At 43.1% G+C, this 13,896-nt stretch overlaps 1 protein-coding gene across 2 annotated transcripts in view; it reads right to left on the reverse strand.

The window, feature by feature from the left end:
- LOC111160091 (kringle containing transmembrane protein 1) overlaps positions 1-13,896 on the reverse strand; it is a 66,195-nt gene that overhangs the window by 45,519 nt on the left and 6,780 nt on the right. For both annotated transcript variants that reach the window (XM_022522922.1, XM_022522921.1), the window contains exon 2: positions 1,280-1,442. In XM_022522922.1, the coding sequence (XP_022378630.1) occupies positions 1,280-1,442 (163 nt within the window). The remainder of the gene's footprint in view (positions 1-1,279; positions 1,443-13,896) is intronic.

Consider the following 13,896-nt stretch of genomic DNA (forward strand, 5'->3'; position numbering starts at 1 on the left):
TGTTACCTCTGGGAACTGGGGCTTGCTGAGGATTTTAGGGGAAAAGATGTCAAAAGATGACCTTATTTAAGCAATATGTATCTGTAGTTTTTGAGATTTTGGAAAAGCTTTTAAGATTTTTATAATAACAACTAAAAAATAATGCAATGGTGACTGCAGGGGAATGGCCAGTTGGAACAAATTAGAGCAGAGGTGAAGGAAAGAGCTGCAGGCACAGGGATAACCTGGACGACAGGCCTGGGACTTCAAGATGCCCACAAGGGTCCTGGAATGTTAGGAAAGTTACATAGGGAGAGCAGAAAGTAAACCATGTGGTCCATGCAAGGCAGGTATGACTATGTTGGCTCAGCAGGGTCGACAGTGCCACAGCTGAGTTTCCAACATTCGGTAGAACCAGGGACACAGCGTGAGACTCAAAGAGTAGCTCGGTGAACATTTCTGCCTTTGCACCTGTCCTTAATACTAATTAATTTGACACAGTGCTGAACCATGAGTCACATTATCAGGCTCTTGAGTATAAATAGCTTAAATGTAGCTATCACCAAAAGTGCTTAGAATCTTTCTTTGCTCTTGTCCCTATAGACCAGCGTCTTAACTTGCTTTGGATCACTGATAACTTTGCGACTCTGATCAAAGTTATGGGTCATTTCTGTGGAAAATCTCTAGCTGAAGCGTCTTGGATCTTGGGTAAAGAGCCCCTGTCAGAGTTAACAGGAGGTAAACACCAAAGAAACACCGTATTCTCCGGAGAGGAAGGAAACAGCACAAATCTGATGGTTGCAGCTGCTCCTAGAGCAATGCTCTCCTGGACTGGCGAGAGGCGGGATAATGTAGGATAGCTTCCTTTACTCAGAAGCAGAGGGAGGCTCGGGCCACAGGCAGTGCTCTGTTTGACCACCACATTCCCAGGAGCTTAAAAAGCTTTGCCATCTGTGTATTGTCCACTGGCGGCGGGGCCAACTAAGAAAGCCCTTCCCAAGAGATGTGTAAGTGATCAGACAGGAAAGCAGAGCTCTGAAAACCTGCATCAAAGCAACCAGAGTTGAAAAAAGAGTGGTAGAATGTGTGTGTTTGTGTGTGTGTGTGTGTGTTTGTGTGTGCACGCCACACACACAAGCAAGGTGTGGGAGGAAGATTTTTTAAAATAGTAACAAGAAAGGCCTTCTGAGTTGGTCAAAAGGAGACAAAGAAGCTTTCCATAGTTGTGAGCAAGGTTGGAAGGGACTGGAAAAGAAGGCCAAAGATTTTTTTTTTTAAGCACTGTGTGGCCCCATCTTACCTGCAGTAGTTATGCTCGCCGAGACCCCCCTCCCCATTGGGGTATTTCAGAGTGTTGTATGGATGCTGGAAAGTCTCGTTCCAGAACAGGCATGGCTTCCCACCTTGTAGTGCCGTCCAGTTCTGCGTTCCCCTATAATCTGCACCATTGGCCGTGAAACATTCTAGGAGAAAGAAAAGACAGAGCAAACTAATTTTCTGGCAACATCCATAGTCTCCTCCCTCTCTGGTTGATGTTTTATTTGTTTTGTTTGGACCCAGCTGGAAATGGATAGTGTCTTGCTAGATCCTGGACACCGCGAAGTTAACATTGCTCAGGCTGAGTAAACCTGAAACGCAGTCCCCTTCGAACGCAAGGCTAGTCTTGGCACTAGCTTGCCTACAGACACTTTACAGATACTTTTCCCCTAGAGTATACAGATCCAACTCGGATATAAACAGGGAGCTGAAATGTACTGAAGCCCATGAAGTGAACCGGGAAACCCCCAAATCTGGGAACAGTGGGTAACAGCCATCACAAGGAATTGTGGGTGCTCGGAGGGGGTCACTGGTCTCGCCAGTGTCTCTGTGTGGTAACTAGAACCAGGTCACCAGCTGTACGTGAGTTCTCCCCTACAGTCTGAAAGGCTGCACTGACACTTGGATTTAATAAGCCCATCGGATACAGCAACGCTTTGGAATCCCAATCACACAAGTCTGGGAATGACTCACATTCCCTGGTAATGAAGAACAGTCCTCCCCATGCTGTTTGAGATAGAGATGCAATGGAACAGACAGTCAATAGGAGGGAGCGGGGGCCAAGTTGGCATTTTGTCTCACCTCTTTCCAAAATTCCTCCCTACAAGACACACAGAACGTCGTCTCAGGTCCATTTAATAAAATGACAAAATCCTTGCAGGTGCAACAATGTGCTTCTAAAATCTGCTTCTCAGACTTCGGGGGGATGGGAACCGAGGCTGATAGGATTTCCCCCCACATATTGCATGCATTAAATTCACAGAGGTTCATGAGAAAGGCACAGTACAAAGAGCAATTTTTAAAAATTAGCTTAGTTGAAACTGACAGATAGAAGTACTTCAAACACTTCTTTAAGATGTATCCCTTGGAACCTGATGATCTGGGGGAGTTACGCTAACATTCTCGGCTTGCTTGCTCCCCTGTCCCTGGCACGCACTGACCTCTAACTTCCGGTATGAAGGACTCTCAGTGCTGTCTCCTGTTGCAAGGCATGTGCCTGTTCCAGCCTACGCATGCGAACAACATGAACGCATCTACATTCTAGGAGCTACGTCTTCTAATATTTAAAATCTACCCTCAGACCATCTCGCTTCCTATACCCCCTTCCTCCCACTATCTGGGCTTTTCTTTGCCTGGAAGAGCATGGTTTTATGGACAACCAAAATAACCTGGAATTCCAGGATGCACAGAACATCACAGCGACTCATCATGTTTGGTGTGACATCCATATGCCAAGCCAGTACGACTCATCAGATACTGAAACAACCACTTTGCCCAGAGTGTGCATAAATACAAAACGTTAAAGGTCGTTCAAAGAGGCAGCCCAGTGTAACATAAAATACACTGAACGGAGAGGCTAAGCTCTGGTTTCTTTTCCTGGACCTGCTGCGGGCCAGCTGTGTGACCTTGGACGAGTCACCATCACCCAAGGCACCACTAACACATAGTATTTCACCGTATGCTGAGCTCTGCTCTAAATGCTTCACAAATATCAACTCCCCACCAACCTGAAGTGGAGGTCTCAGTATCCCATTTTACAAATGTGACCACTGGGTCACTCAACCATCTTTCAGTGCCCCTAGAGGACCTCTTCAGATCATCCTTGCTTTCTCTGTCACTTCCCTCACCACACTTCCCCCTCATCAGCAAGTCCTGTTGACTTTCTTAAAATATATACCCCGAAACTGCCCTCTCCTCTCCATCTTGGGTGCCCCCACTTTAGTCCCATTCACATTCAGAGGACAGTTCAGCCTCGTTCAGGATTCACAGCCTCACTTCTGTCCTCTTGCAACTCATTTTCTGCATGGTGCCCAAAGTTCCCAGGAAAATATGAGCGCTGGGTACAAAACCCAAACCCTTCACCCATGCCTGCTAAGCCCCAGGCCTTTCCTCTCACTGCACCCTGAGCTCTTCTCCTAGTCACTCGCCCGTGCTCCTGCCACACTGGCCTGCTTCTAATTCCGTAAACACACCATGCTATTTCCTGCCCCAAATGTTCTTCCTCTAATACCTCCCAGTGCAGACTAAATGTTCACTCCTCAGAAAACCTATCCCTACCATCTCCACTCCTAGTTTTCTGCCTTTAGTCTAGTTTGCTTCATAGCATTCATTATCACTAGAAATATATATGATCTGCTAGACAGGGAGAGAGAGAGAGAGACTCTGTGCGCGCGCGCGCGTGTGTGTGTGTGTGTGTGTACCAAACCCTATCCTGACTCAAGGGTTAGAATGGGACCTGGAAACTGTATTTCTAAAAATCTGCCTCAGTGCTTCTGTTAAGTAATTTGTTTTGGGAACCACTAGACTAGATGATTCTAAGAGCATCAAATCAACCTTTTGCCGATTGCTAGAATTTTAATTGCTGCGTGCTGATACATCTTGTCCTCCTACCACAAGTGGTTGGGGAGTGGCCCAGGAGCCAGAAATGCCAGCCAACCAATGGAAGCCTTAGCCATAAACAGCAATTTGCAGGACAGTGGGGTCAGTGTTCCCAGAGGCTCAGATGACTTGATTTGTAACACAAAAGAATGTGGTGGCCATCCACACCTGTCAGTCCTCCTGAATGGGGATGAGGAGGCATCTGAGAGAGCGAATGGCAAAATGTAGGCTTCTTTGCTTCAGTCTGTTTCTCCTAGACCCAAATCTTATTCTCATTGCATTAGGGAAAGTGAGAGAGCGTACCACATTTTATGATTTTTTAATGGATTTGCCCAGTGCATATCAATTGTGGACAAAAACAAGAAAAACAAACTTGAACATTCTGGATTAAAGTGACATGAGCATTTTGATTTCATCAGAAGACCACAGTGGGTAATGAGGACCCCTTCTCCCTTATTGTCTACTGCTAAAAAACTGACATAAGCTTTGGCTAGATAAACAAGAAATGGCTTAAACCAATAAGAAATAAGATATCACATGGCCAGCTGTATATTTAGGCATTCAGTGAAAGGGAATGAGCAAAGGTGATAGATCTCATGTCTAGCATATTCTTAATTAACCCATTCAACAAATATTTATTCAGTACATACTATGTGTCTGGCACTGTTCACAGCACTGGGGCTACAATGGTGAACACTCGGCAGTCACGGAGCTTACATAGTAACAGGGGGGCCACGCTCATAACAAACCATTCAAATTCACGTCAGATAGTGAGGAGTGCTGAAAGGAAAAATGGAGTAAGGGGATGGAGACTGAATGGTGGGGGTTCTATTTTGGGGGGGGTGGGCCCAAAAAAGGCCTGGAGGGGAGGGGGCATTTGAGCAGAGATATGGTCAAAGGGAGGAAACAAAACCATCTTAAACGCGTGGGGAGAGCAGTATTGGCAATGGGCACAGTGAAGAGGAGACCCCTGAGGGCCCCAGTGTGCTTGGCAGGTCTGGGGAACTAAAAGGCAGCTCCTCTAAGCAGGAGTGGGTGAGGAGCGAAGAGGAGGGGGAGGAGAGAGGCAAGGCCAAGGACACACAGGGTCTAGAGCATTATATAAATCAGATTTTGGCTTTTGTTCTGAGTGTGAGGGGAAGCCAGTGGAGGGTTCTGGGCAGAGAAATGACATGATCTGACTTATCTTTCAAACCCACTGTTTAAAAAAATAAAAGCCAAAAAAACAAAAACAAAAACAACTGTCTAGCTGCTGGGTGGAGAAAGATATCTGGAGAGGCAGGAACTCATCGGGGACATCTGTCAGGTGGTTACAGCAGAAAGACGAGCTAGAAAAGATGCCCTGGACCAGGCTGGCAGCCGAAAGGTGGTGAGAAGTAGCCACATTCTGGATATGCTTTGAAGGCAGAGCCAAAACTATTTGCTGAGAGAAAGAGGAGTCGAGGCCCACCCCAAGGACATGGGCCTGAAGGGAGACTCCATTTACTACAATGGGGAGGCCCCAAGAGGGGCAGAGTACGTTGGGTGGAACCAGGCTTTGGCTGTGGATCGGTTAAGTCTGAGACACCTTTCAGAACAGTGGGTGGAGATACACAAGAAGCAGATGGCTTGATGAGCCTGGAGCTGAGGAAAAGGGCTGAGCGAGGCTGGCTGGAGCTAGAAGTGTGGCAGTAACAGCGCAGATGCGTGGAAAGAACAGGGTTACCGCAGGTGGAGAGAGAAGACATCTGGGCCTGAGTCCCGGGGCCCTGCAACATTTCAGGCAAGGAAAGAGGAGGGCCTGGCATTGATGAGTGAGAAAGTGTGCCCTGGGAGGTGGGAGAAAAGCTAAGAAAGTGTGTGCATCTTGAAAGTCAAGGGAGAAGGTGTCCTGAGCAGGAAGGAATAATAAACTGTGAACACCAAGGAAACTTCATTTCCTCATTTTCTCTGGCCAGATCCCAATTACTTCATAGAAGTCATCTGTCTGACCCTATCTCTCCATCGGAAAACTCCAAATGTTTTGTTGTGGGGACTCAATGAAAACAGCCCTTGCGTTAAACATAAGCCTGACAGAAATTTAGTAATACAGCAGAAAATTTCCTCAGTGAAGCTGGCATCAAAGCACCGAGAGTACTAATTCCACCCTTCCAAGTTGGTAATTCCTTATCTATTCCCCCGTCACCAAAATCCTCCAAAGTATGGCATATGACATTTATTTTCGAAATTGGAGATGCTAATTTTATTGAAATTCCTTTGCCGATAAATGGAATCACATTAGGGTAAATCAAATCCTTGGTTGAGAATCTTGAGGAAATGGTTTTGTGCCAACCAACTATTTTCTGTAGGAAACCAGTACCCCATGCAGGCCTGGCAGTAATTTCCGTGGTAGTAAGATATGCAGGTAAAGACTCCGCCTTTGGGTGAAAGCTCGGTATTCCTTCATTGCTAAGAAAAGCTAGCTGGAGCTTTCTCTCATAAAGCTGTGATTGTTCGTTATGCTTAGAATTTCGAAGGGTTGGGTATAAAGAAAAGCCCTGATGCTATATTCTAAACTTCGATATTTATGCCTTCAAATCCGGAAGATCTCACATATTCACACGCTACATGTAAAAGTATTTGAAGACCTCAGTAATTTAGAGGCAAGAGCTATAGAGGACCTAGATATACTTCCAAAAAATATTTCCCACATTACAATTCTCAAACTCAGTCTACCTCATGGAGAATCACTTGAAAAATAGGGACCTGATCCCCAGACAAATACCACATACAAAACAGTTACAATTTCAGAAGTGCTCATGAAACCCCTTAAACCCTTCTCTGCAGCCCCAAGATCCATTTAGCCTAAGGGCCCCCTAAATTAGTGATATCTACAGAATATGCACAGATAGACACACACACACACACACACACACACACACACACAGAGAGAAATGTATAGGATTGAATATTTAATCTCAAGGGTTATGAAATAGTTTAAATTGAATACTGTTCTGCCTGAAAAGTTTCTAGCAGCAATGTGGTAGAGCATGGAAAATACAGTTAGGAGCTGGACTCAGGCTTGGCCTGTGGTTTACAAGCAACAGGCATTCAGCTAACCTCTTTGAGCCTGTGTCTTCACTTGTAAAATAGGGGTTAGGTTAACTACAGCTCAGGGCAACTGGAAGAATTGGAGGATGTGCAAGTAAAATGCCCTAGCACACAGTAGGTACCCAATAAACTATTATTATATAATTATAAAGTTTTTTAAATAATCAAATTTATTATAAATTTGAGATTATCATGATCATATATTTCATTCTGGTCCATAAAAACAGTTGTCTATGAAAGGCAATATAACATGAGTAGATAGGCATATCATCCTGTTTTAATCATATATATTTTTTATGATTTTATTTATTTATTGGTCAGAGAAATAGAGAGAATGGCAGGCAGAGGCAGACTCTATGCTGAGCAGGGAGTGTGATGTAGGACTCTATCCCAGGATCCTGGGATCATGACCTGAGCAGAAGGCAGATGCTTAACCGACTGAGCCACCCAGCCATCCTTATAATTCTGTTTAAAGTTATCAGGCTGGGGTGCCTGGGTGGCTCAGTGGGTTAAAGACTCTGCCTTCAGCTCAGGTCATGATCTCAGGGTCCTGGATCAAGTCCCGCATTGGGCTCTCTACTCAGCAGGGAGCCTGCTTCCCTTCCTCTCTCTCTGCCTACTTGTGAACTCTGTCAAATAAATAAGTAAAATCCTTAAAAACAAAAACAAAAACAAAAAAACAAACAAAAACAATAAAGTTATCAGGCTACCAGGAACGCCTGGGCGGCTCAGTGGGTTAAAGCCTCTGCCTTTGGCTCAGGTCATGATCCCAGGGTCCTGGGATTGAGCCCCGCAACAGGCTCTCTGTTCCACAGGGAGCTTGCTTCTTCCCCTCTCTCTCTGCCTGCCTCTCTGCCTACTTGTGATGTCTGTCAAATAGATAAATAAAATCTTTTAAAAAAATAAAGTTATCAGGCTACCATCAGGATAGAAAATATATATGGTGTGAGTCCTGTGCTGAATCCAAGCATTCAATGAATAAAAGTTAAGAGAAAAAGGTATAATGGAGCAAATAGATTTTTTCTTAATCATAATTTCAACTGTAAGTGTGTTTAAAGTTTATATGTTCTAATGAATCATATCTGTACTTGGGGCGCCTAGATAGCCCCAAGTCAGTTGGGTGTCCAATCCTGGTTTTGGCTCAAGTCATGATCTCAGAGTCATGAGATCGAGCCCCTAGTTGGGCTCCATGCTCAGTGTGGAGTCTGCTGGAGATTCTCTCTCCTTCTACCCCTCCCCCTGCTCACACGTGCAAGCACTCTCTCTCAAAATAAACAAACATGCACAGCATTTTTAAAGTTCATGTTTAAAACTGTTAATGAGACGTTCTCTTAAAATAATTAAAACTTAACATATATGAGACAGCGGTAGGAAAGCAGTAGATCATTGAAAAGACATTCTATTCCTTGACAAGATTTAATAAAGTTGAAGAGTATGTTCTCAATGAGGCTCTATAACTACGTCATTCCTAATTACACTACTTGTCTGAAACCATACTATTGAGAAACAGAAAAATTTTCTCATACTGAGTCGAGAATATTCCTAGTTTTCTGGTGGAATTACTAGTTGGATCTCTATCCACAATGTCTGTGAGAGTCACTGTTTTTTTTGTTTTTTTTTTATTTTTTTTTTTAAAGATTTTATTTATTTGACAGACAGAGATCACAAGTAGACAGAGAGGCAGGCAGAGAGAGAGAAGCAGGCTCCCTGCTGAGCAGAGAGCCCGATGCGGGACTCGATCCCAGGACCCTGAGATCATGACCTGAGCCGAAGGCAGCGGCTTAACCCACTGAGCCACCCAGGCGCCCCAGAGTCACTGTTTTTAATCTATCAAAGTCAAGTGTCTCATGTAGGACCACTCAGTATCTCTAGTGATTCTACAACGGATGAATTCACCTGGTTTTGATCCAGTTTGGAATCAACATGCATCAACAGACTCTAAATTCAATTATGGCATCTTAAAATAAGACAGCAGAAACCATTTTCCAATGGGAATATCTTCTGTTCCTTTAAAGAGGTCTCTAAAATTTGGTAAATGGGTAGAATTATAGAAATACAAGGCTTAGGTGGAAAAAGTTCCTTTTAACATTTAAAGGATGACCCAATAGTGTTGTCAAATGTCTGCTCAACACACCTACTACTCTGCTGGGTTCCTGGTACAGACTGGTGTCCAGTGGGAACTTGCAGGTACATCTTCAAAGCTCATGCTCCTGGGAAAAACTGCCTTTTGGACACAGACACTCAAACGCACTACAGGAATGCTCATTTCAGTTATGTGGAACCCTGAAGTAAAGAGTAAAGAGACACATGACCGTGGGAAGGCAGTGGTTCCCAATGTTTTCCTAGCCCAACACAGCTGAGGTAAGAGCAGTGATTCCCACGATCATTTAGACTGAGGTTATTGGATCTAGACTAGAGAGTGGATAATTTGGGAAGGGGGTCCTCAGTATACACAGTAAGTATAGGAAATCACTGGAATAAAGAGGAAAGGATACCAGATAACCACCTGACACTGTGTGGTTTGAGAAAATCACCTGGACACTTGGGGCCCCCCTTCTTCACCTGTGAAACAATGAATGGGGTTTGAGACAGATGGTCTCAATGTCCCTTCACTCTAAACTCAAATTTCAAGATTCCATCATAATGGAACTGAAGTTCAAAAGTCTATGTGACTGGAGAGCACTGATGGCTCAAAATCTCTTCCAAGCTTAAAATTCTCTAATTCTGGGGCACCTGGCTGGCTCAGATGGTGGAGCATGTGACTTTTGATTTTGCCGTTGTGAGTTCAAGCCCCATGATAAGTGTAGAGATCATTAAAAAATAAAATCTTATAAAAATAAAATAAAATAAAATAATATAAAATTCTCTAATTCTACATGTCTCTCTAATAGAAGTGACGGTTCTATGGTTAAAACAAAACAAAACAAAAGTCTCACCTCCGATGTGGACCCTGAACCCATCAAAGAGGTACTTAAGCCCTCTTTTTCCTTAGAAGAAACTACATCTTCAACAAATAAATTACAAAGAAAAAAGAAAAACAGAGGGATCCTATAGGTTAATAGAGACTCTTGTCACATCCTCTAAATGTACCTTGCTTACATCCTGAATTAAACTGTGAAAGAACCCATGAGTCAACTCAGAGAATCTGAACACTGATTACTGATTGGATATTTGATAACATTAGGGAATTATTGTTAGTTTTGCTAAGTGTGTTGATGGTAATGGTACTATGACTATGCATTTGAGAAGAGTTCTTAACATTTAGAGAGAGATACTGAAATACTTATAGATGAGATGATTTATCTGAGATCTGTTACAAAATAATCTAGTTGGGGAGATGAAGCAGCTACAAATGAAATAATATTGGCCTTGGTTGATAATCATGGAAGCTGGGAAATGGATACATGGGACTTCCTTACGTTCTTCTATTTTTGCATGTATTCTAAATTTCCCATAATAAAAATGTGTTAAAGGATACCCTGAAAACATGTTGCCTTATAATTAATTTACCTTAGTTTCTTTTCAAAAACTATAAACAAACTCAATCAGTTGCACATTCCGTCATCTAAATTCAAGATAGATATTCACATATCATGTTCTTGGGCTATGTATTAACAGTTGAAATGACCACAGAACAAGCTGTACTTTTGCCCAAAGTAGAATTACCATAAAAAGAATCACTCTAAGTTTTTTTTTTTAATTCTCAGGTTTTTTTTGTTTTTTTTTTTTAAGATTTTTTATTTATTTATTTGACAGAGAGAGAGATCGCAAGTAGGCAGAGAGGCAGGCAGAGAGAGAGGGGAGGAAGCAGGCTCCCTGCGGAGCAGAGAGCCCGATGTGGGGCTCGATCCCAGGACCCTGGGACCATGACCTGAGCTGAAGGCAGAGGCTTTAACCCACTGAGCCACCCAGGTGCCCCTAATTCTCAGCTTTTTAATTAAAAAAATCTTTTAGGTCTTTCTTTTTATTCAAGGAAACAGCATCCTTAAAAACAGTAATGAAAGAAAAGGATACGCCTCTCAAAGTTATTTTAACTAAAGAATTTATACTTTTAGAAGGGAGCTTGAGGTCTTCTGTTTGAATCTCCATTTTTTTAATTTGTCTCTATTGATAGATAAAATATTTAATTACTTAAAGCACTATCCCAAGAAAACGGAACCTACTGTAAGCATAAGACCAGAGGTTTCAGTTCAGAAGACCTGTGAAAACACTTCAGAGAGGATTCTTTATTATTTGCTATATAACAACAACCCAGAATGCAGTGCTGCTTGGGTCCCGACCACTCTTTTCCCATCTGGGTCTCATCCTGAATATGCTCCACTCCTTCCCAGGCAGGACCCACTGGAAAACACGCCATGGTCGCCTCTGTGGAGGACATGTGTTTCTGCCAGAACAGTCACCACGAATACACAGTAGTGCTTGAAGAATTTAAATCAAATATGCAGCAGTGCTTTAGGATATTAAAAAAACATACAATCGTCAAATTGAAGACCAAGAGATAGCTTCCGAGAAAGAACCTGGCTCTACAACATATACAGAGAGAGGAGGCCAATGTTCAGTGAAAGAATAGACACACTCAGACAGAGGTCACCAGCTCAGAAGAACTCTAGTTTTGTGAATTAACCATGGATTTTACTGCCAATGCCACCAGAACATATTCCATCACACTTTGGTGATGGTACCTGTCTTGATATAATATTTTTTTAAGAGTTTATTTATTTATTTGACAGTGAGAGAGAGATCACAAGTAGGCAGAGAGGCAGGAAGAGAGAGAGAGGAGGAAGCAGGTTCCCCGCTGAGCAGAGAGCCCGATGCGGGGCTTGATCCCAGGACCCTGGGACCATGACCTGAGCCGAAGGCAGAGGCTTTAACCTACTGAGCCGCCCAGGCACCCCTAGCCCATGAGTTTCTTGAGCATCTCACTCATCTTCGTATCTGCACCAAGCACAAGCCACTCAGAACGTGACTGGCAAATGTTAGCCAGACGAGGGAAGTAGGTATATGGGGGAACTGAGGTGAAAATGTACTACAGGCATATTCAGAGTGCCCTGGTTTCCTCACCAATTGATGCCTCTAGGCTAGCAATCATGACTTACCTAGGAATGACCTATGAGAATATGAGAAGTTCCAGAAATTGGTAAATCACGTACTTGAAAATCAAATGCTTGCTGTTTAAACCAGAGCAATTGCTATTAAAAGGAAATTTATGGTGAAGCCATTTGTAATAGGGAATAATCAACCTCCTTTATAACGAAAATACACATTTTTTATTCTGAGTTTGCTTTAAGCAGGAGACACCTGGCACAAATCTGTACTTTGCCTCACCATCCCTTGACCAACCCTATTTCATACTGTCTGAAGCTCTCAGTATAAAAGGAGATACAACAAACTTCTATATAATCCAGCTTCTGGACAAGTTTCAGCAGCATTGCCTGTGCCCTATTGTTAATTTCAGATAGCAAGAAAGTTCCCATACAATGGAGCCTTGGAGGGCAGCCAACACTCCATGGAAGCCGGGCTGTGGGCTATTTAGCTTCCCTTGGTTGATATGGGATGGCCAAATAATACAAGAATTCTTGAGATGAGAGCTGACTAGTAGGTCAACAGCATATCCCTAGAGCACATCTTTAAAGTAAAACCTAAAGCAAAAAAGTTGTAGTCTTTTATGAATTGGCACAAGGACGAGTCCTAGTCAGGGATACTGGGCATACAGTAGGCATGTGATAGGCACTTGGTACTTGGTCCCAAGATAAAAAACATGATTCAAGTGACAAGTTTCAGAAGTTCTGGCCAGAGAGACAGTTTTGGGCAGAAGGAAAGACTCAGTGTAGTACTAACTTATAAACAAAAACAAGCAGAAGCTGTCATGTCTAGTCAGCCAGGGCAATAAGGGTAGATGGTGACCAACAGATTGATTTCATAGTCAAAGGTATAAACTTTCCCAGATCTAGAGCAGGGTTGCCAGATTTAGCAAATGAAAATATAGGATGTCAGTTAAATTTGAATGTCAGATAAACAACAAACACTTTTTTAAGGTAAGTATTCCTAAATACTACATAAGACAGACTCACACACACAAAAATTACTCATTATCTGACATTTGAATTTAACCGACTATCTGGTATTTAATCTGGTAATCATACTCCAGGGAGAGCAGAAACACGTTGAATCCCAAATGTCCTTAAGCCACTTAGGTTTCCAAATCACCATCCACAGAAATGCTTACTTCAGAACTCAGATATGGATAATGAAGAATCTACTTTCTTAAGAGTGAAACAAGATGTTGATCAGAGATGCCTTTTCCGAGGTCACAGTGAAAGGAAGGACAAAAGAATAATACAGTTAGGAATGGGGTTGCTCAACCCTAGCACTATTAACATTTGGAGTCAAACAGGTCCTTGGTGGGGGGACTGTCCTGCATACTGAAAGATGTTTAGCAGCATTCCTGGCCTCTACCTGCTAGATGGCAGGAGCATATCCTACCCCATCCCACCCCACTCTGATTTGTGACAATCAAAAATGTTTCCAGATAATAAAAGGCACCTGGGTGGTTCAGTTGGTTAAGTGTCCCACTCATGATTTTGCCTCAGGCTCTGTACTCAGTGGGGAGTCTGCTTGGGATTCTCTCCCTCCCCCGACTCATGATTTCTCTCATGTGCACTCTCTCTCTCAAGTAAAATAAATCTTTAGGGTGGCTTGGTTGGTTAAGCATCTGACTCTTGATTTCAGCTCAGGTCAAGTTCTCAGGGCTGTGAGACTGAGCTCCGAGTCGGGCTCCATGCTGGGTGTGGAGCCTGCTCATGATTCTGTCTCCCTCTGGCCCTCCCCTGCTCTCTCTCTTTAAAAAAAAAAAAAGTTTCCAGATATTGCCAAATGTCCCCTGGGGGCAAAAATCTCCTCCAGTTGAAACTACTAAAGAGACGAAATGATCAA

The sequence above is a fragment of the Enhydra lutris genome, unplaced genomic scaffold (genome assembly GCF_002288905.1).
Source record: "Enhydra lutris kenyoni isolate GAN:26980312 unplaced genomic scaffold, ASM228890v2 scaffoldscaffold73, whole genome shotgun sequence".
Classification (NCBI taxonomy): Eukaryota; Metazoa; Chordata; class Mammalia; order Carnivora; family Mustelidae; genus Enhydra; species Enhydra lutris.